General features: G+C 39.3%; 1 protein-coding gene and 1 pseudogene across 3 annotated transcripts in view; one reads left to right on the forward strand and one right to left on the reverse strand.

Moving 5' to 3' along the window:
* Window positions 1–372: 372 nt before the first annotated feature.
* LOC309549265 (eukaryotic translation initiation factor 1-like) lies at window positions 373–13,911 on the reverse strand (annotated as a pseudogene). Its single transcript has 2 exons — window positions 13,777–13,911; window positions 373–751 (listed from the first exon to the last, which is right to left on the reverse strand). The product of its transcript is annotated as a eukaryotic translation initiation factor 1-like (transcript).
* A 4,140-nt stretch (window positions 13,912–18,051) lies between these two features.
* The window catches only part of MSR1 (macrophage scavenger receptor 1), a 65,073-nt gene continuing 58,546 nt past the window's right edge, over window positions 18,052–24,578 (forward strand). The window contains exons 1-3 of one of the 2 annotated variants that reach the window (XM_082262264.1): window positions 18,052–18,098; window positions 18,731–18,849; window positions 20,685–20,792. In XM_082262264.1, coding sequence (XP_082118390.1) covers window positions 18,741–18,849; window positions 20,685–20,792 — 217 coding nt within the window. In that variant the 5' untranslated portion in view covers window positions 18,052–18,098; window positions 18,731–18,740. The remainder of the gene's footprint in view (window positions 18,099–18,730; window positions 18,850–20,684; window positions 20,793–24,578) is intronic. The other variant, XM_082262265.1, reaches the window with a different exon arrangement.

Here is a 24,578-nt window from a genome sequence, read left to right on the forward strand (position 1 = left end):
CCACCTAGCTGTCCAGCCATCACAACCCGGCACCCGTCAAATTTACTCAAATCCCCACACTTGCCCACTTCTTCCTGTCCTTAACACCCCAACTCTTAGGGACTACATACCCACACACCGGCCACTACATCCCACCCACCTTCAAATGACAATGCAGCAAGATAATCAATGTCATTCACTCTACCTGTCAGTGGTCACAATGCCATGGCCGATCAGCATTTGTAACATAAAGCTACAAAACAGGACTGGCTCACAATGACTAAAAGGTTTAAATAAGTTGTTCAAGTTCTTTAAAGAGGTAGATTATTCACAAGATAGTTAAACTTGTGACAATGGTTAGATCTTAATATTGCTACTCATTACAGAAAGAAATCATTGAAAAAGGTAAAAGCTGAGGTTACTTCTTGAACAATAAAATCCATGAATTTTCAGTTGATCTTCATTGGCCAGACCAACCTCCCTAACGGACTGCCAAGCATTCTTGTGCTGGTCACCTTGAAGATGGATCACATCTCCATATTCTGGGTGTTCAACAACAGTACCATTGCAATCTAATTTCTTCTTGAAAGCTTTACCTAGTTTCTTTTTGTCGCAGTCATCTGCAAAGCCTTTCACAGTTGTGATAGTCTTCCTGTCATTTCTTTGCTGGATTCTTATATGGACAGAATCCTCTGTCCTAGCTGGGAGACAGTCATCACCTTTACTTGCATCAGCAAAAGGGGTAGAAGGAGTTGAGGTTCTGGATAGCTGACTTATGTTAATATGGGAATTTCTTGGTGGGAACGGAGGGGGACTCCGGATTTAAACAAGTTAACAACTTGTGTAACACGTATTGACCAGTATGTTGTCAAGACTAAAGAATTTATACAAGATACCCAAGTAAACATCAACCTGCTTATGTCTTCTATATTGTTAAGAATTTGCAGAAAAAATGTATAATAGGCCCCAGACCCCAATACGGGTCTAGATCCTTCAGAGATAACGTTTTTCTATGTGTTTGACTTTTTTTTTTACTGTAGTTGCAGGTCAGCAGAGAGGGTTCTTGTGTTTTAAACTCCCTTACATCCATTTCAGCAGCTGCAAGTGCCAGGTTTCTCCAGAGATGATATGCTCTCCCTTCATTTAAGGCTTCCCAGCAAATGGTCCCTGTAGTCAAAATCCCAAAAGAAATAACTTGAATATTATCACATTCCCAGCCCTCACCACTGGGCTACACCCCCACCCCTGGGCTACACCTGGCTGATAAATGTTCATAACAGATATTGCCAACCCCTTTGACACAGACTACTGAGACAGGCTTAACATTACATAAAAGCCCAGAGCAAAAATGATCAAGGCAACAGGTGTGTAAAAGTACAGCTCCTAATAATATGCATTAAGCAAATCCCAAAGCATATCTTCTTTGCTACTTTGCATTGCATTTGTAAAATTACTGATAAACACAGTGGTGACAACTGCAAAGATAGCAGATCAAAGAAGAAGGCCATGGTAAACATTATCTGCACTTTACCAAAAAAGTCATATAGATGGATACAATAAAATGAATAACAATATAGTGCCAGAAGATGGAGACCTTTGGTCAGCAAGCACCCAACAGTATGCAGCACTTTACATACTCTATAATCACATCAGCTGGTGTCCTTAGGGTCCTTATCTCACATGTATACATACAAGTACATACTAGAACCAATTTAGACAGGAGCCAATTAAGCTACCATTAGGGAACCTAGAGGAAACCCCTAGAAACACAGGGAGAACATGCAAACTCAATGTGACTTTATTTACCAATCTGTAGAACAGTAAACAGATACATTCATTTGTATGTCCATTTTCATTGAACATATTATTTTAAATATAAACACTAGAAAGCAGATGGCCATGTTGCAGCAATTTCTACAATTAACAAATAATACAAAAAACAAAGTAATGTCACATTAAAAAGCTTTGGTTAGAAAACAAAAATCATCTTCAAGTCACTTGCTTATATTACAAAAATGTTGTACCTACATTATCTCCACTCAATCCTAACTAAACACACTTTTTGCTGGGTAAATGCTTTAAAAAATAAAAATAAAAAATTACAGGTTTATACATACCTGCTCTGTGTAATGGAATTGCACAGAACAGCTTCGGACCTCCACTTCTCAGGTCCCCTGCTGGTGCTCCTTGCTCCTCCCCTCCACTGAGTGGCCCCATAGAAAGCTGCTTTCTATGGGAGCACTTATGCGGGCTTGCTTACAAGCCTCTCACTGCCTGAGTCTATTGACACAGATAGAGGTACTCTGCCCTGCCTCTTGCTCCCTTATCACTTGCTTTGGTTGAGAGCAGCAGGAGCCAATGGTTCTCACTACGTCAGGAAAGCCAGAGAGACCAGGAAATGAGGGGAGAGAAGTGCTGCAGATGGGCACAGGGCTTGATTAAATGAGGGTTCAGTATGAAATAAGGGGAGGGGGGTTAGGGGGGGGGGGCTGAATCCTAAGTATTTTTTGATTTAATGCAAGGTATGAAGTAAGGTAAAAAAAATGCTTAGGTTTTATAATCACTTTAATTTACAAAATTGCTTACACTGTATATCAGTTTTTTCCACAAAAGTGTTCTGCTTTAGTAACTCATATTAGTACTAGTAGGGTTAATAGATTTACAGAAGTTAGCATTTCTGTAAATACATGTATCATCAACATTTAGAAATGGCAGAAGTCACAGGTCATTGCATAATATGCACAGTGGTTTATATTATTAACAATAAGCACATAATTTCTCGGCTGACTAAATTAGATTTTTATAACCAAAGGAGGAACTTATACTTGAAGTTTATTTTCATATGGAGTTGACGAGGAAACAAGAAGACACAGTTTGCACTTCAAATTGTATTACACAATAAATGTATGTATTATACCAGCAGCATCTAGGTAGTGTTCAGGGGCCTTATTGTAAAAATAAAATTGTTTGTTTTTGTATATTCAGCATTATTCTGAAGAATTCCACAGCACAGAGAAGATGATTTACTCAAGAGGAAATTTTCATCCTCAAGCAGGCGCTGTGGGCTTTTCTTTTTAATAGTAAGTCACCTGAACATGATTATTTTTTTAACTTAAATAAAGTAATACAAATTACTAATTTTCTAAAGTATATCTGACCCCTATTAACTAAATAAAACACAACATATTGCAGTTAGGTAGTTAGTATAGTAATGAAAAGAACTTTTATACAACTGTTACTTGTAAGTAACAGAATTCCGTTGATAGCAGCCTCTTGTAATACCTAGAACAACAGAATAGAAAAGGGGGGACCAATGCTTGAAGCAAGCCAGGCACTGCTGCAGTGCACATACTGCATAAGGACATATTTGTGAAGAGTGAGAGATTCCATGTCAAGCACAGAGGGCTATACTGTATGTGGATATATATGGAAAAAAAGAAAGAAAACACACATACTGCCCGGTCTTTCCAGGCAACACAATTAGCTAGTGACCTCTTGCTACATCCTGTCTCGATAAGTGGGATCTCTGAGTCTTTGGCATATGGACTCATCACAGATGGCCACAAAAACTATCCTCCAGGTATTTGCTACATTATAATTCCTCAGACAGGACATAAGACTGGTAATATATGCTGCTTCTCTCAGTGTAGTCAATTTCCTCTATTTAAATGTATATGTATCTGCTTGCCTGAAGTGTGCCTTTTGGACTGCTTACCCACACCCACAGACCTGTCAGATTGAGACCAGTTGCTATGTCCTTGCAGCTTCTGCCTCTTTATAGACTTGAATAGACTGCCTGCACGGTGCCACCTGGCGGCTCAAGCAGCATATACACCAAGCCCATTCAAAGACTGAGGCTCTCAGTATCAATGTGAATGTGGCTTTAGGATTGAAAGGGCTAAAAGAAAATGAAAACTAAAATATCCTGGTAAAGAAAAGTTTAACTAAAAAGTTATCACTTGGTTTCAAGCGTCCTCTTTTCATTGGATCCCACCATTTTTTTTCCTATTTTGTGTTCAGTGCAACGAGAGAATGGTCAGTTTTGGATAGCTGCTCAAAGCACGTGATGGTTCTCAGTACTACTCAGGTGATTACAGGATATGTAAGCTTCAATTCTTACTTTGCACTATAAAGAGAATTTGGAGGTTTTTACTTTTACTGCTGGAAGATTGAATGTAGCAGGAAATGACTCCTCTCAGCTCTAACCCAACCATTTTGTTTACTCAGTAGACACCTTTGTAAAGACATTTCTTAGTGCCAATATCTCCAGCAAACATTGTCCATCCACCCTACATTTTATGGTACCCCCCCCCTCCCTATGTCTATACTATGTTGTCTAGCAGCTACACCATCCACAGTAGAGTCTCTAGTGGCCCCCTTTTAACCAGCTACTGCATGGTTTCCATTCTTAGGCGATTTTCTACTACAAGAATACAATATCACATATCAGACAGCTTCCAGTTGCTTGAAATATATATATTTTTTAAACAACAAAGAGCCATAAGCCATGTCAAAATAAGAAAAAATGTACAGTTCGAAAAATGTGTTATATGGTTATGGTTATTAGGGGAAGCATCATACGTTTGTTAGGATGGCAACATACCAGACCCTGATTTAGGTTTTACCTTTAGAACGTTATGCATTCTCTGCAGAGATGTCTATAATATAGGATTTAAACATGCAGAGAGAGTAATGTTACAGCTCATCTATTTTACCCACATAAGACCAATTATTACCTTGTAAATAATTTAGTTTAATTTAAAAATATATGTTGAAATTCTAAAGCAGATGACTAAAAATAGGTTTATGTGTATGTACAGCTATATTTTCAGCAAGATAATTTTATGTATAAAAATGTTGGTTGCTTTAGATTTGTTTAGGTTCTATTTTGAGATTCAGTTGCTCATTTGTAGGATTAATACAGAATTTCTTCCTTTTTCTGCCAGGACTACATTAAAAGACTAATAAAATATGCTTTCAGTAATAGTAAGAATAGTTTAAAGAAGATGAATGCTATTTCATTTTTTACATATAGATATAAAAGGATTCAGCTTCAGTACATAGTCTTTATTTCTAAGAAGTTTCTATATTTGCTAGTAATATCCCTGAACTGAAATAGAGGGATGTTAACCATTTGAGTCCCCAGGCCTTTTACACCATAAACCCCCTCTCCCCTCTCAGAGCATTTTTTTCATTTTGATACCTTGCTTCCACACATTATATCTTAGGTTTTGTAGCCTACCCTAACGTATCATACATGTTTTTTTTTTTTTTTTTTTTCAGGACAGATGGGATTTTAACTTTGTAGCAAATTTGGATACATATACTTTTGCATTGCATTTTCCTGTAATTTTCCCCAATAAAACAGTTGTTTAATGTGTGCGCCAGCATATATTTACCCTAAAATATAATCAACAAAATCTGCTGATTGAAATGTTGGGAATAATTTATTTTTCTATTTTTTACACTTTTCCCTTTTAACTATTTTTTTGTTTCATTTTTTTTCAGGGTGGGTCTGGACAGTGGAGATCAGCAAGCAATAGGTCACTATAGCAGTGATCCACTGCTGCAGAGAGGGTAAAATGTTGGCGCATAACACATACCTAAATAGCATCACCATAGGACATAAAGTCCATGCATAGTCACTAAGCAGTTCAGTAAATGGAGATAAAATAAGCTGCGGATAACACCAAGGGCTGGAGAGCAGAGAGAAGTCAACTCTGTAATGCAAAAGTAAAAGAAAAAGCGGAGCGCCTCTAAGTGTAATAGGTTTAATAATCCACAATAGGACAGATGACAAATACTTGCTCACATTTAGAACAATGAAATAAAAGCTCATCTGAAATAGTGGCAATCCGATAATGGGAGTCAGAATCCAGGTATATCAAGTCCACGTCAGTAGTTAAGAGGAGGAAGCGATGTCTCTCCATATCACCGTTTATAGAGGATGCATATCCTCTATAAACTAAAATTTATAATGTAACATTTATTATTCATCGATTTATTTATACATGGTTTTATGTATGTATTTTTTATGCATATATATATATGCATATTTGTAGTACGTGACCCTATGTTGGTGTCTTTAGTGTCATCACTTTGTCATCACTTTAGAAATTAAAGGCAATTGGAACTCCTGGATGTGCGGCCGTTTCTTTTCTTATAAGCTCAGAGCTGGACTTCCACTATCACTGACAGTTGTCTCTTCTAGTGCCAGTGCCAGCAGGGTCCCTAGGAGCTACTGAGACTGACTGTTTTTTTTTCCCAGACAGCTCGTTAAAATGGCAACTGGGACTCAAGTGTTTAAAGGATAAGTTCACCACTTTTCACCAACAGATCACTGCCACCCCTTATCAGCTGCATGTTTTTCCTGTGCAATCAGTGAATATCGTTCTCACTAAAAACACAGCCATAGATTGTTTACTTGGCAGAGTGTGTGGGAGCTAGAAATAAGACAACAGCCTATTGGGATAGAGCTGTAAAATTGGAAACAGGAGAAGGGTGTCCTGGGTTCTGTAAAGCTCACCATACACTGTACAATCTAAATGTGCAATCTCCTTTAGATCTACCATCAACTATGTAGTGCAAAGACCTGCCTGATTGGATTTGGATAGATGGTGACTTCTCCTGTTATATAGTTTTGGTAAATCTAAAGGAAATTGTACTGAGATTGTACAATCAGATTGTATAAGTATATGGTGAGCTTTACAGAACCCAGGACATGAAAATGTAAGTAATGACCTCTTACCGTAAAGGAAGGACCATATAAAGCTCAAAAAAATAAAAATGTTCAATCCATAAAGTGCTCCAAGTGCTTGTCACCACCATGATATTAATCCATGCCAAGTAGCTAAATCAGCCTCTTACCAAACAATATGGACCATTAAAATAAAATGGTTAAGAGCGCTTGTTACAATGAGTCTCCTCATGCTGCTTGTCTTCTTATTACTCCGATGTCAACCAGTTACCAAAAGCATCAGCAGATAGTGTCAGATGTAGGCTTACAGGGGACATCATCAAGCTATGTGGCTGCTGGGATATCAGCGTTCAGAGACTGCCTGCTTGGAAACAACTCTTGGGATGTTTAAGCAATATTGTAACGGAGACCTTGTAAGTGCAATTCTATTATTAAAGAGGCATTGCTTTAACATATTACACTTTAAAGTTTGTCTTTGTTGCTTTACATTCTGAAACTGGTTGACGTTGGAGTAATGGGAAGACAAGCAGCATGAGGAGACTCTGATTGTAACAATAGCTTTTTACCACTTTATTGTAGTGGTCCATATTGTTTGGTAAGAGGCTGATTTAGCTAACTGCCATGGAGTGATATCACGGTGGTGATAATCACTTGGAGCACTTCATGGATTGAACACTTTTGTTTTATTAAGCTTTATATGGTCCTTACTTTAGGGTAAGAGGCCATTACTTCCACTTTTACTTCCACATGGGATTATATATTCTTCATCATGTTGGAGATTTTACACAATTAATTAACTTTTCTACATTATTTTTGCACTTTATGCATTGGGATTTTTTATTTATTGAGTTTTTTTATACACAATACATTTGTAGATGTATTATTGTTACATATTTATTTAGTGCCACACTATTTTTATTGATTTTTCTACAAATTTGATATCACAGATTTTTGTATAGGCAGCTTTGTCCTGGTATTTGTTCCCCCCCAGCTCAGAATTATCTTTGTTTTATAGAACCCAAGGCATACTTCCCCTGATTAAATTTTAGGGCCGGTTCACACTGGTGTGATGCGGGAAACCTTGCGAATCCAGTGCGGGTTCCTGCATCGCACCTGAATCACCGGCAGTTCACACTGCCCTCTGTGAACCACTGACATCCCTTATTGTGAATTAATGACACCCCTTTTTGTGAAATGGTGAAAATCAAACATACGCAAAAATGGAAATATCCAAATTTCTCAAAAAATCTAGAGGTTTTCATTGTTCCCTTACAGCTTTCAGAGTTAGTTTAAGACTCCCCAAACCATTTATTTCTGAAAGCACATGATCTGTAGAATGAAGGTGCTACTTATTTAGCTCTGAAGACGTCTAGCCAATGACAAAACGCGTTAGCTGGAACGCACGTCGTGAAGTCATACGGGCTTAGTGGAACGCAAGCTGGAACTACCGCTCTCCACTTGCAGCTCACGTGTATGACGGCGGTTTTTTGCTTGTTTTTATGGAGAATATTCACGTTTGCCTCACCGTTTGATACCATTTGTTTTTATTGAGCCTTCCTGATGTTTTTTACCTGTTTTTTATCACCTCACTGGGATTGTATTTGTTGGAGTGACCGGGGTTGTGTGTAATATTAAACCATTTCCAAATACTACTGCACTATCTGTTTTTTTTTTTATTCCTTTTATTATACACCCGTGATTGGAGGTGACCCAACAGGAGGATTACCATTCCAAGAAGGAGCAATTGTGTCTGAAGGAGATATACCTGCTTTGCAGACTACTAGCAGTAAGAGTGGTACTGCAGAGGGATAGCTCTATTCGCCAGGAGGGGACGCATTCGGACCTGGAGAGGGTCTTTTAAGCACGATTGGTCTTAATGTCGTATGGCATGTAGGACCCACATTTTCTGGTGAGTTTGAAATTTATCTATTTTCCACGGTGAAGGGATACCTGGAAAGAAACAAAGAAGCACCTGCACTTTAATTAATTTGGACTGATTTTTTCACTTAGAAGTCACATTTTGGTGGATGACACTTTACTATGGACTGTTTATTATAATTCATCAACTGTTTTTGTGCACATGAACTTTAGTTACTATTGATTCATTTTTTCAGATATTGTCATTTATCACATTACGGAGCACAGTATTAATTTTATATTTTATATATATTTTTTTATTTAATTAGCACTATATTCTAATATCCACAGTAAGTTTTTTTATATTGTGTTTTTATATTGTCATCTTTATTTCACTATTGTGGTTGATATACTTTAGCAAGCGCTATAGTTAATCACCATTCCCTGATTACTATATCTCATCGTCAGCACTAGCACTTTACTATAGCAGCTGCAATTTATTTATTCACTTTACCTATTTATTATATATTTTTACTATATTATCACTAGGTCCTCAAACACCTTTATAGGTCCCCTCATTTGGCGCGTGTAATATACCTTGTATATTTTTTTCTGCTACTTATTTAACGCCCTGCAATATTTGCACAAATGTTTATCAAACCATATATTTGCTAAAAATTCTCTAAATTAATTTTCAGCAGATATAAACACAGTATATTTCACAAAATTCCTGCTAAATTTCTACTAAACATAAAAGCTTAACCTGTATTGAGTTAATAAATAACAAATATTTGTAATTTTAAATTACGCCTTTGTGCAAAATGGTGAAAATTGAACGTACGCAAATTTCTCTAAAAATTTTAAGGTTTTCATTGTTGCCTTACAGCTTTCAGAGTTTGTTAAAGACCCCCAAACTCTATATTTCCTGAAAGCATAGGACCAGTAGAATAAAAAGAAGGTGCTACTGATTTTTAAGGCCCCACAATATTTGTGCAAATGTTTACCAAATTAATATTTTCCAAAAAATACTCTAAAATAATTTATAGCAGAAACAAATACAAAAAACTGAACATACACAAAACTATAAAAAAACAAATTTCTCAAAAAATCTGAAGGTATTCATTTTCAGCTTTCAGAGTTTTTAAAAGACCCCCCAAACTATTAATTTTCTGAAATCAAAGGGCCAGTAGAATAAATGGAAAATGCTACTGATTTTTAAGGACCTGCGATATTTGTGCAAATGATTGCCAAAACAATATTTTTGCTAAAAATGCACTAAAATCAATATTAGCATATACACACACAGCATGAGCTTCGAGTCGAATGTAAGTTCGACTTGAACATTGGCTGTTCGCTTGTTCGGCGAATGGTGAACAAATGGGCTTCTTCGCGGGATTTTCGATTTCCCGCATTATCATGGACTCTGACCTCTGATTCCAATTAATCACCCGCTGACCAAGGGATTTGAACCCACAAGCATCTCAAGTGCAAGCCTGGTATGCTACCACCTATGCCACCGTCAAGCCTGCTTAGGCTGAACAAACTCTCCCTAACTTCTATCTCATCCACTGTGTTTAAGCATTACTAAAATCACTGCATTTTTGCATTGGTTAATGTCCACCAGGGCAGTACCCAGGTGCCCATACACTTTTTGGGTCAATAACTAGCATTTAAGCCTTTAAAATTAGGACTTTTGATTTTTATGTTCGTGTCCCATAGACTTTAACCACTTGCCGACCAGTCACGTTGACTGTACTGCGGCAAAGTGGCTCGTTATCGTCTAGCGACGTAGAGCTACGTCGCTGGACTCCTCCCCTTATGGGCGGCGCACGCGCGCCGCCGGAGGCTCGCTCCCGCTGTTTTAAGTCACAGCGGGAGTCGGGCCAGGGGAGGAGCGGCGGTGATCACCGCCGCTCTTCCCTGATCATCTGGGAATCGAGTGTGGAGATCCGCCCGCTTGTGTAAACAAAGCGGGCGGATCTCCTAAGTGACAGGCAGGGTCAGATTGCAGGGTTCAGCATAGCTGAACCTGCGATCTGTCCCTGTGTCACTCAGTCACCTCCCCCCACACATGTCAGTAAGCACCAGACATACATTAACCCCTCCCTCTCCAATAAAATTAACCCCTTCCCTGCCAGTGTCATTTTTACAATAACACTGCATATTTATAGCACTGATTACTGTAGTAATGTCACTGGTACACCCAAAAGTGTAAAAAATGTCAGTCAAGGGTCCGATATTTCCACTGCAATGTCGCAGTCCCGCAAAACAATCGTAGATCGCCGCCATTACTCATTAAAATAAAAAACCCCAAAAATGACAGAAATCTTTCCCTTAGTTAGTAAATGCAATAACTTTTGCGCAAACCAATCAAAATACGCTTATTGAAATTTTTTTTACCAAAAATATGTAGTAGAAAACAAATTGGCCAAAAATGATAAAAAATTTTGATTTTTACATTTTTTTGGGGAGGGGGAATTTCATATAAAAAAAATGTGAAAAATATTGTTATTTTTTCAAAATTTTCGCTATTTTTTTGTTTATAGCGCAAAAAGTAAAAATCGCACAGGTGATCAAATACCACCAAAAGAAAGCTCTGTTTGTGGGGAAAAAAGGATGTAAATTTCGTTTGGGTATGGCGTTGCATGATTGCGCAATTGTCAGTTAAATTTGCACAGTGCCGAATCGCAAAAAGTGGCCTGGACGTAAGACAGCAAAATCCTCCGGTGGTAAAGTGGTTAATGGAGTTTGCATGTTCGCTAGAACATTTCCCCTGTTTGAGATGTTCTGGTGCAAACCGAACAGGGGGGTGTTTGGCTCATCACTGCTTATAAATATAAAAGATAAACCTGTTTTGAGTTAATAAATAGCAAATATTTGAACATTTTAAATTGTGCCTTTTTGAGAAATAGTGAAAATTTGACATACGCAAAAAAAAAAAAAAAAATTCTCTAAAAACCTGGAAGTTTTCCTTTTTCTTTTTTTTAATAAATCTTTATTGAATTTCAAACAATAAACAACATACAAATACACAAGTATATAAGTAAAATATAAATGTACATATACATAAAGGAGAAAAAAAACAACAGGAAAAAAAAAAAAAAGGGGGGGAAGGGGGTAATATCCAGTGTGTATCTTATACTTTTTATGTATATTTCAAACATGTCCTAGGCAATTGATTATAATATGTATTGGCGACGGGGAGATAATATAATACGTATTTACAATATATATTTCTCATTAATATCCAAAGCAAGTTTCCCTAAGCTTGAGGGTAATCCTTTTACTCTGAGTATAGATTATTCTTATATTCTCTCCATTTAGCCCATATTTTTTTTACCCCTATCTACCTGTCCCCTTGAGATGTACGTAAGGTCCTCCATCAGTGCCACAGAGTCAACCTTGCGGCACCACTGGCGGAAAGAGGGCGGTTCCGGGTTTCCCCATTTGGCTGGTATCAAAGCTTTCGCCGCATTAAGTAAATGTGGTAGGATAGATTGTTTATATGATTTTAGGGACTGTGTGGTACAATGAAATAGAACTGTCCATGGGTCTCTCGATAGATAGGAGCCCGTAACCTTCGTAATAGCGTCCAAAATAGTTTCCCAATGTACTTTAATAATTGGACACTGCCACCATATATGTGCATGTGTTGCCACCTGGCCACATTTTCTCCAACAGAGTGGTGATTGTAGTGGGAACATAGCGTGCAATTTTGATGGCAAATAATGCCATTTTGTTAGCAATTTATAGTTTACTTCTGCTGTTTTAGTTGAAAGGGATGAAGACACAGCCAGCTGGAGAATCCTAGTTCTCTGATTGTCTGACAAGGGTAAAACAAAATAATTTTCCCATTTTGCCAAATATCTCGGATAGTCTGGATAGTTCATGCCCAGCAAACCTTTATAAAAAACAGATATAGCATGCCAGAGTGGTTGCTGTGCATGTAATATCGTTTCAACAGGGTTAAGATCTGATATTTCACGTATAGGTTGTGGGAGAGAGCCCAGGAAACTCACCAGTTGGCCATATCTCCATTCATCCATCTGTGTAGCTTCCTGTGGGTAAATAATTTCTCTAAGTGTTTTAATTTGATTCTCTTTAAAGACATGATATATACAAAGCTCCTCTCCTGGCTTCCACTGTCTAAAACCCTTATCCATAAGGCCTGGAATAAACAAGGCATGGCCTGTTATCGGCATAAGGGGTGAGTTATAAGCCCACTTAAATTTTTTATGTATTGAATCCCATATAGCCAATGTGGAAATAGTAATTGGAGATACTGTAGTCTGAAATTACCTATATTTATTTGGAATCCATGGGGATCTAGATAAATCTACCCCACTTAAATCTCGTTCAATCTCCACCCAAAGTTTAAGATTGTTTGTTTTAACAAAATCCGCTATTCTAGCTAGTGCTACTGCCTGGTAATATAGTTTCAATTGGGGGGAGGGCAAAGCCCCCTTTTGTTTTAACAAGGTAGAGGGTCGTTTTAGCGACTCGGGGTTGTTTGCCTTTCCGGCAACATCTGGAAGACAAACAGAATTCGAGGCAATATAGACATTTTAATTATATTGATTTTGCCCAACCACGAGTGTGGAATAGATGACCACCGTTGGAGTAAATCTTTTATTCCATTTAACAATGGAATATAGTTATATCTATACAACATTGAAACTCTGGGGGTGAGGAAAAACACCCAGATATTTCAAACTTTTTGTTTGCCAACGGAAAGCAAAATATGATCTAATTTGAATAAAATCTGAAGGGGGCATGTTTACATTCATTATTTCAGACTTATTCATATTGATCTTAAAGTTAGAAACCTGCTGATAGTCTGATAATGCTGAAATTAAGTTAGGTAAGGAAACGAGAGGATTTTGGATGAAAAAAAGAATATCATCCGCGTAGGCGGCATATTTATGTGTAAACTGTCCTATTTGAACCCCTTGGATATCTACATTGTTTCTAATTGTGGCCAGAAAAGGTTCTAGAGACAAAACAAATAATAATGGGGACAGAGGACAACCCTGTCGGGTTCCGTTATATAAATGAAAAGTATCGCTAACTGAGCCATTCATTTTTACCCGGGCTGTTGGAAAGGAATATAGTGCAAATATCCTATTCAGCATCCTAGTTCCAAGTCCCAGGTGTTGAAGAGTAGCATTTAAGTAATCCCAGTCCACCCTATCAAACGCCTTCTCAGCATCTGTTGAGAGGAGTAGGGTGGACTGGGAGCTTACCTTAACATAGTAGATCAGGGAGACAGCTCTTAATGCATTGTCTCGAGCTTCTCGTCCCTGTACAAAACCTGATTGCTCGGGTGAGACCCATTTGGGTATCAGAGGCATAAGGCGATTGGCTAAAACCTTCGCCATTAACTTAACAAGGAGATAGGGCGATAACTAGTACAACATGAAGGGTCCTTCTCAGGTTTTGGCAAAACCACGATGTGGGCCTCAAGTGTTTCCTTCCAAAGCTGAGGGTGGACAGATACAGAGTTAGCATATGCAGTTAAATAAGGGAGAAGAATTGAACCAAATGTCTTATAATAATTTATAGTGAAACCATCCGGTCCCAGGGCTTTCCCCATTGGTGTAGATCTCAAAGCCAACACAAATTCTGATATATTAAGATCTTCCTCCAATACCGAAAGCACCCGAGCAGGTAGTTTCGGGAGTTTAGCCAGGGTCAGATAAGAATTAATTTTGTCAAGTCTGGCTTCCTTTGAGATGTGGAACAAACCCCCTTGTACATTGTATAGATCTGCATAGTATTCCTGAAAGACCTTGGCAATCTCCGGGGTGGAATGTACCCAGGTGCCCGCCCGCGTCTTGACCCGGGGTATAAAAGAGGTAGTGTGTTTAGACTGCAAAGAACGGGCCAACTGCCTACCGGGCTTATCTCCCCATTCATATATTCCGAGATCTTATGTGCATGGTTCTTTACCTCCAGATCAAGGAACGACCGGAGTTCATCTCTTTTATTTTCCAGTGCCTCTAGGTGTTTAGCCAATAAAGAGAGTTTATGTTGTGTTTCCAAAATTTTAATCTCAGACAATAGCTTTTCCATTTGTTGAGACCTTTCTTTTTTTTTTCCGAGCCCCCAGCTCTAGTAGTTGACCCCTTATGCTAGCCTTATGGGCTTCCCACACCACTGAAGTTGGTAAATCATCTCCAGTATTTTCTTTAAAATATTGTGTCAAAAGAGAGGATATTGAAGCCACATCCGTTGGGTTTGCCAAAAGTGAATCATTCAATCGCCACTGATATTGTTTTGAGTTAATAAATAACAAATATTTGTACATTTTAAATTGTGCTTTTTTGAGAAATAGTGAAAATTGGACATACGCAAAAAACAAAAAATTCTCTAAAAACCTGGAAGTTTTCCTTTTTCACTTACAGCTTTTAGAGTTTATAAAAGGCCCTCCAAACCATATATTTTCAAAAAAGTACAAGGCCAGCAGAATAGAAAAAAGGTTCTACTGATTTTTAAGGCACCGCAATATTTGCGCAAATGTTTATCAAACCAATTTTTTCACAAAAATTACACTAAAATCATTCATAGTGGATTCATACATGGCAAAATGTACAAAATTCCTACTGAATATAAAAGTTAAAACTGTTTTGAGTTAATAAATAATAAATATTTGTACATTTTAAATTGCACCTTTTTGTGAAATGGTAAAAACTGAATGTATGCAAAACTGTACATAAAGAAAAACAATTTACTCTAAAAATTCAGAGGTTATCAATTTTCACTTACAGCTTTTAGTTTTTGAAAAGTCTCCTCAGGTTTGGTTCACACTGATGCGATACGGGAAACCCTGTGAATCCAGTGCGGGTTCCTGCATCATACCTGAATCGCCGACAGTTCACACTGCCCTCTGTGAACTGCTGCGGGTGTCAATAAAAAGTTAATGACAGCCCCCAGAATGGTTTACAGATCGCAGTGCGAACTGTGAATTCAGACAGGAATCTAATTGCATCGGTGTGATTACCCATGCAATCAAATTCTGGTGCAGTAAAAAAAAAAGGGTCCTGCACGAGTTTGGTCCGAATGTGATGCAAATTCACCCATCCAGTTTGTATGGCTATATTTGCATCGCGCAGACATCGCATGTGATCTGCACAGCAATGCGGTGCGAATCGCATGCGATGTCTGGCATTGCACCAGTGTGAACCGGCCCTCAAACCAGACATTTTCTAAAAGCACATGACCTGTAGATTAAAAAAAATGCTAATGATTTTTTGGGCCCCACAATTATTGTGCAAGTGTTAATCATATCGCTATTTTCACAAAAAATACACTAAAATCATTATTAGTGCCCATAAACACAACATAACTTGCAAAATTCCTACTAAGTTACTACTAAAGCATTGTTCACATGTGACATACTAAAGTGTATGCCCATAGAGGGCCATATTTACCCGCACAGGGATGCACAGGTGTTCTGTGCATCCCTGTACAGGCAGTCCCATTTATGTCAACTGGGATGCAATGGCTGCACAGGCATAGCTGCTGTTCCCAATCTGACATCTGACATGTGTGGGTGCACAACCCTGAACGCAGACAGTGTGAGCTCAGGGACATGCCAGCTGACCTACATGGATGTCAAAGTGGGAGCGGTAGCTCTGTTCGTGCAGTTACTACATCCCAAATGAATTCAATAGGACTGCCTGCGCAGAGATGCATGAAACACCTGTTCATCCCTCTTAAGGTACGCTGTGTATGCCCAGTGTGAACAAGGCCTTAGGCCCCTTTCATACAAGCAGACCGATCGGGTCTGCCTGTCTGTTTTTAAAGCGAGTTCAATTGGACCACCCATTATTTTTTATAGAGAGGCTGATGTAAATGGACATGTTTCCATTTACACCTGTCTGCATCCGATCCGATCTGGTCCACTTAAAACAGACAGATGGGGATCCCATTCTCCATCCATCTAGCATATCGGATTGGATGGAAATGGACAGGTGGTCAGTTTCCATCTGACCACCCTATAGAGAACAGTGGGCTGTGTCTGTGTCCGTTCTGCATTAGCGGAGCAGATGTGGACCTGTTATTCGCCTGCTCAGTGGGGATCAGCAGAGAGATCCCCCGCTGAGCGGGTGGATCTGCTTGACAGAGTCTGCTCCATTTTTTATTTAGTTATTTATTTTTTACTTTTTACATTTATATACAGTATATATATATATATATATATATATATTTTTTTTTTTTTTTTAGGGGAGTTGTGGCGGGGTTCTTTGGTGAGATACCAGAGGTCTAAACAGACCCCCATATATTTTTTTAAGACAGAGAAAGGGACTTAAGAAAGTCCCTTTCTCTGCAGCACTTTACATGAATGAATGAGGAGTCTGTATAGAGACTCCTCATTCATTCATAAACTGACAGTCTGACATAGTAAACTCTTGGTTTACTATAATCAGCCGATCAGCTGTCGGTGGACAGAGAAGCAGGACCAGGACAAGGGGTGGGCAGGAGGAGGTGTTGCCCTGGGCACTGTGATATCATGTGAAGTGAGGGGGCAGTGTGAGGAGATTGAGGTGGGAGGGGATATGTGTTGGGAGGAGGAATTTGGGGGGCAGGAGGAGGAGAAGATACTGCATAGGAGCCAACAGTAGCGAGGGCTGCCTCAGTCCACTGTACTACACATGTTTACCAAGCCCCCCCAAGCCCCAGCTTAACCTACCCCCTGTCCACCCCCCCTCCCCCCACTAAGCCTGAAAGCTCGCCGGAGTGCCAGTCAGCAGCTGCAGGTGGCGAGAGGGAAAGGGAGGGATGCTGCCAGAGGGATGGATGGATCCGGGGTGCGGGGGGCGGTACAGGGGGGGACTCAGCCTGGCAGGGGGGACATGCTGAGATCCCTTCTAAGCACCTGCAGCACCTGAAGCCGGTGAAAGTGGCTAGAGGTAGCTGCTGGGATTGGGTTCGCTGGGGGGGGGGGGAGGTGGGATCGGGTGCCTAATAACTCTAAACAGTGGATTGTAATCTGCTGATCAGAGTTAGAGAATTGTTCAACAGAGTCTGCTGAATAATTCTGTTATAAGTTCATTGTCATTGAAGTGACCGTGAGCTTATAGGAGAGCAAGAAATGAGGTCCGTATGGCGTAGGGACCTGGCCAGCTGCAAGCAGTGCTGTAGGTCCGTACGCTGTACGGACCAGGCTGTAAAAGGGTTAACCTTGTTTTTTTCTGCAAACATAAGTTGCTTATCAGTCTTTGGGTTTTTCAATACATTCTGAGTCCTGACCTGCATCAAATATACAGCCAGTAAAGTCAAAACTCTTGATATTTTATTTGTTTACGGCCAGTAAAGAAAGTGAGAGATCGCCACTCAGAGTCCACATTTTTCTTTTAGTGTGGAATTTGAAGGCAATCCTTTATATAATGAACGTGCTTGTAATTTGCTTACATAGTAAATGTATAGACCACAAATGCTCTGTCATATGACAATATGAGTCATCCTTCTGTTATAAAGGAAAGAAGTCCCATTTAAAATCCTAGTTTCATATGGAAGTCTGAGAACGTTTCTTCACCGCTTCATCCTATTTCAGCGTGAAATAAAGGTGAGACTACTAAAAATTGGAAAAAGTTTTATCTTAGCTTCTATGCATCTAAATATGCAACAAAAAAGCTGTAGGAACTTTTTATTCTTTTAATTTTCATTTAATTCAGGATACTCACACAGCTTTAGTGCAAATTTTAAATTACCTATACACTTATATACTATATACTTATAACAGCAATGACAGACAATGTTGTATCAAAAGAGAGCCATTCATATTTATTGTGTGGTCAGTGCCTTACTTAATAAATGTTTCTATAGAGTTTACTTTCCTCATTAAAGGAATGGGATGCAGAGAGCTAATTAAATAGCCACAGCTAGCAGGAGTTCAAAGTGTAGAGTACAGTAATGGCAATGAAAAATACCTAATTTACATTCCCTTAAAATGGTAAACCTACAGTCCTCATTTTGTAATTCTGTAAGTTCACTGTAGTTCTTTTCATACCCTTTTCATACTGAGTTCTTTGCAGTGCTTCACAGAACATTTTGATATTCAATTTTTCAATATTTAGGCAATCCACAAACAAAACACAACATTTTCTGCTGAATCAATGTGATATTATAGGTAGACAGCATAATACTTCTGGAATATGCAACCACACAATACTTGTAAATTGTGTTATATTTTACAGTGATCTATATGGCAAGGTGGTCAAAAACACCTGAAAATAATGAAAACGTTACTTGCTTTGATCCAATTGAGGATCAGCAGTTGGATAATGTGTCACAGAAGTCCCTTCTTCCATCTGGTAAATATTTGTACTGTTTTAACATAATATAGTCTTCTTGAGTTTTAACATTATCAGTTGTTACATAGTTGGTGAGGTTGAAAAAAAGACTTCAGTCCATCCAGTTCAACCCATAATGTGTGTGCGTGTGTTTTTACTGCTAGCCGTACATTGTATACCTCTGAATGCTGTGGTCTTTAAGGTGCCCATCTAATAGTTTTTTGAAGCTATCGATGCACCCTGCAGATACCACTGCTTGTGGAAGAGTATTCCACATCCCTCCCGCTCTGACAGTAAAGAACCCTTTACGTAGTTTAAGGTTAAACCACTTTTCTTCTAGTTTTAGTGAGTGGCCACGTGTCTTATTGTATTCCCTTTCTCTGAAAAGTTTGTTCCTTATGCTATGGTCACCAGTACAGTATTTGTATATTGATATCATATCCCCTTTCAAATGTCTCTTCTCCAGAGAGAATACATTCAATGGTTGCAGCCTTTCCTCATAGCTTATGTCCTCCATTCTCCGAATTATCTGTGTTGCACTTCTCTGGACTCTCTCTAGTTCTAGCACATCCTTTCTGAGGACCTGTGCCCAGAACTGGACGGCATGTTCAAGATGTGGCCGGACCAGAGTCTTATAAAGTGGGAGAATAATCTCTTTATTTCTAGACCTAGTTGTAAACTAGATCTAAACACTATCTGTCTTAACAAAGGGTTATAGTTCTAGAAGCTGGGCTTTTGGGATTGTATATTAACCACTTAAGCCCCGGAGGATTTGGCTGCTCAATGACCAGGCCCTATTTTACGATTCGGCACTGCGTGAATTTAACGGACAATTGCGCGGTCGTGCGATGCTGTATCCAAAAAAAATTGGCGTCCTTTTTTTCCCACAAACAGAGCTTTCTTTTGGTGGAATTTGATCACCTGTGCGATTTTTATTTTTTGCGCTATAAACAAAAAAATAGCGACAATTTTGAAAAAATAACAATATTTTCAAATTTTTTTATATGAAATTCTCAAAAAAAAAAGTAAAAATCAAATTTTTTTAACATTTTAGGCCAATTTGTTATCTGCTACATATTTTTGGTAAAAAAAATCACAATAAGCGTATTTTGATTGGTTTGCGCAAATGTTATTGCGTTTACTAAATACGGGAAAGATTTATGTCATTTTTATTGTTTTCTTTTTAACTAGTGTGTTTTTACTCTGTGATGATCTAAGGGAGAATGACAGATGGCTGTGTTTACATCACCCGTCTGTCTTTCTCCCTCTGCTGCGGGAGTTCATAAATGACCGGCGGCCATCGGAGCCGCCGGTCACACGTGCTAGCTCACCAGGGAACGAGCGGGGATGGGAGCTTTGCCCAGCAGCGGCAGAGTGCCGCAGTATATGTAAGGTGGGCGGGGGTCAAGTGGTTAATATGGGAACAATCTTCAGAATAAGGCAGGCCATACACTGTGTGAATTTCTGTCCTGCAACCATGGGCTGCAACACAAACAGTGCTGACAGGGGAATCCCTCCTGCCTAGCAATTGTCTGTTCCTGGGGAGGGGCAAGCCATTCCCGATGGGAGAAGACAGTGATTATAACTAGCAGCTATAACAGCTACTAGCGGTAATCGCAGTAGAATCCAGCAGGCTGGTTACCCAAGCTAATCGATAGATCAACTTGGTACATTCAGCCTGCCCATCAACGGTTCAAATTCTTTCAAACCGGCCGAGATTTGAGCCGTGTGTTTGGCCAGCCTAACTTGCAGTCTGCCCATAGGCCTTTCATATGTATATATATATATATATATATATATATATATATATATATATAAATATAATTTTACACTACATTGTTTTTTTTTTATTTCAGGTATAACTACATCAAGAAATGAAAGGAAACTGACGTTTGCAATTGCTGCCATTGTTTTACTTTATATCATTGTACTTGGTCTTCTAGTAGCTACTCTCAGGCTAAAAGGTACAGTGCAGACATAACTACAGAAAAAAACATTAAAATTCCTTGCTGATTATTCCAATTAAAGCTTAAAGTAGAATTCCAGTTACAGCCTAACTAGCCTTAAACATGCTCCACCTAACACCTATGATAACTAACCTGTTAAAAAAGATATATATACTTACCTTTTTTCAGTTTGCTCAAATCACATGATCCCCCGTGTCAGCCAGTGGTGGTTGTAGTAGAGAGCAGGAAAGACAACAATGGCTGCACCATAGGAGCCTATGAGTGATGTCATTAGTCCCAGCTTTCACAGTTGGTTGGGCACTCTCTCCCCTGAAGCAACAACTTTCTGACACGGGGGATCGTGTGACTGGACTGGAGCAGGCTGGATATAGGTAAGTATATAATGTACACCTTTTTCTACACAGGTTAGTTAGTATAGGAGTTGGGAGGAGGGAAGGCTTTATCTGGAATTCTACTTTAAGATTTGTGTGCAGGCAATATTTGCCAATGCCTAGGGTGATGTTACAGTAATGACCTAGGTCATATTCTAAATAGTGAAAATAGAGAAATAAATAAGCCAGATTATAGTCATACATATAAAACACTTTAGGGACAGTCCTGACAAAGAACATGTAGATTTGCATTCTGCACCACAAACTAAAAAGACAGAATTCTCTTGGCTGGGCAAATATATGATTTCTTGGTAATTGCGGACATATTGCTTCCAGCCAACCCTATGCTTGTTTTATAAGCAGGCAGTAGATGTGGCATCATAAAGCAAACACTATTTTGGAAAGCCTGTACATGTAGCACCTGCTGCCTGCACACAGGGACTGAGCTGTGTAGAGGCTTTCTATCTCAGCAAACTTTGCTTCTTGCGCTCATAAACTTCTTTATAACTCAACACATCAGCAGCTGCTCCGAATTTCTTCACAACCTCCTATTAATTTTCTTCACCTGGATTGTCATTCCTATTCTCCTCAGTAAATCCGTTGTAACCGCTCTGGCTGCATTCTACCGCACATTTGCTCTTTTTCATCAGAATCCAGCACACTGGCAGTGATTTATTATCCCTTTTCTCCATCTGGTTACTGGCATTTGCTATTTTCAGTTGGCTGTCTATAAATTGTCTATCCCAAGTGTGGAAACACTAATCTCTATCTAAATGAATTAGTCACAGCCACTCTGACTCTGCCATGTCTGCTTGTCACATAGTCAAGCAGTGGGGTGGTATTATCTACTGTTTGTGGTGGATCTAACCATTTATGTTAGTCAGAAGTGGCTAGATACAATTGCATAGATTGGCCAACAGTCTCCTGTACAACTTGTTACTACTGCATGCACTGCAGTAGCTTAAAACTTTCTTCTTAAAGTTCACCTGTGCCCAGACTATGGACATGAAACTATTTCCATATTCTTAATGAACAGTAAAAGAGGTATAAAAAAGAAATCCCTGACCTCTTTAGCTGCTTTTAATGTGAAGTAATTCATTCTTTACCCTGCCAGAATTCTGTTTTTATAGAAAAACCTGCAAAGTATTGTGAAGTGCCCCGTTTGTCCTGTCATATGTTATATGCTTACCTGTCTCTCCCTACTTTTCTGATCATCCCTGGGAATAATCATATGGAAAGTGATCAGCTGCAATCATTTCTGAGTTCAGCACTATCATTCACTGATGTCTGCTGCTGTGGGTGAAATGTATTGAGCATAGAGTTGACTTCAGGGGTCTAATAGACCTCAGAGGTTTCTTTAAAGAGAACCTTTAACCTGTAGTGATGAGCTGAACATACCTGGGTTTGGTCCAGGGCAGTTTCAGCGAAAACATATTCAGGAGCTGAATCTAACCCCATTGGGGTTGATTTATTAAGGGCAAATAGATTGTGTACTCTGCAAGTGCAGTTGCTTCAGAGCTAAGTAAATGAGGGAAAGCTCTACTGACATCATCCAATCATGTGAAAGCAAAAATGCCTTTTTTGTTATTTGCCTTGCATGTGATTGGGTATTCTTTGTGAGATTTTACCTTATTTACTATGCTTTGGAGCAAATGCACTAGCAGAGTGCCACTGCATTTGCAAAGTGCACAGTCTATTTACCATTACTAAATCAATACCATGCTGCCATCATTGTCAAACAAATAGCATTGGGAGGAGGGGGGATTGTTACTGCCTTGGGGGACATGTATAAAAACTACACTTAAATTCCATTTGGTGGGGAGGACCAGTTTTAGCAATGCCTAACCACTTCCCGACCACCCGCTGCCTTTTTACTGCGGCAGGGTGGCTCTCCTGCGCAAACCAACGTAGGTCTACGTCGGTCACGCGCAGGAAGCTAGGGGAAGCCGATGCATGTGTCCGACGGCTCCGATTGCCGCCTGACACCCGCGATCATTCCCCACTGAGAGAAAAGGACGGTCAGCTGTTGTAAACACAGCTGACTGTTCTTCTACCTGGAATGGTCATAGAGCCCATGCGATCCTTCTATATAGGATCACATGTCTCTATGGTCATTTCAGAAGCCATGCCCCCCCCCCCCCCCCCCCACAGTTAGAATCACTGCCCTAGGCTCACATTTGCTTCAGAGCTTAGTAAATGAGGGAAAGCTCTACTGACATCATCCAATCATGTGAAAGCAAAAATGCCTTTTTTTTTTAGCATTGGTAGGAGGGGGGATGGTTACTGCCTTGGGGGACATGTATAAAAACTACACTTAAATTCCATTTGGTGGAGAGGACCAGTTTTAGTAATGCTTAAAGTGAAACTTTAAAATGCTAAATTCCTTGAAAACATCTGTGAAGATTAAGAAAAAAATGTGTTTTAGAGCCGGTACACACTATTACGACTTGCCGAAGTCGGAGCGACCTAATGTGAACGGGGTCTAAAAGGCTGAGCAGGTCTTATTTGTAAACAGAGCAGCCAGGCATTCTTTTCATCTGTACCAGAAACTTATTCTAGATAAGGATCTGATATAGATGTTAATCAGGGACCCCCACAAAAAAGTGGCATTGAGTTCTCCCTAATTCCCTTCAGGTCTGGTATGAGTTTTAAGAGGGACCCCCACAAAAAAAAGAGGTCCCCTCTAAAATCCACACAAGTACTTTCACATGACATTCGTCAAGTCATTAAATGTACTGAGAATTTTCATACGACTGTTCTACTAGTGTATCGCCAGCTTAAGGGGTACATAATACTCCACTTATTCACAAACAAAATGTAAAGTAAAAGAAAGACAAGTATTTTAAGAAAAGAAAAGCAAAAACAGTCCCACACTGTAAATCCACTGTTAAACATGTCATCCATGTCAATCACAATTCCTGCTGCAACCCGCCCTCCTGAAATAAAAAGACCCATGACGGTTCCCGACGCTTCAATCCCACTGAATGACAGCAACATTTTTTCAGATAGTAACAAGGAGAAATACCCCCTTTTTATGCCAGACCTCCAGTTTCACCAGCAGAAGGTTTGGCCAATTTGTGTGCATGTTGGCAGAACAGACTGGGTTTGAGCCAAATTCATATAAGACCAGAACCCAAAGCTTATCCCTATTAGTTACTGATAGAGCTTGTGAGCCTAGCTGCTGAGAGGAGGACTGCAGAGCTTTTTCTGTGAACTTTGAGGATTAATTACTCTACTCCACAGCTACAGTGGCCAGTGGAGCTTGTTTTAAAACATATTTACTGATTGCTACTAACAGAAATAAAACCAATAACAATCAATATGTTAATGTCCAGTGTCTATTTCGAAGCAGAACTTCTTAATAACTTTTTATATTCCTGTAGCGGCCAGCCCACATTGACCAGACCGGTCA

Source organism: Pelophylax lessonae (assembly GCF_965119305.1).
Source record: "Pelophylax lessonae genome assembly, chromosome: 1".
Lineage (NCBI taxonomy): Eukaryota > Metazoa > Chordata > Amphibia > Anura > Ranidae > Pelophylax > Pelophylax lessonae.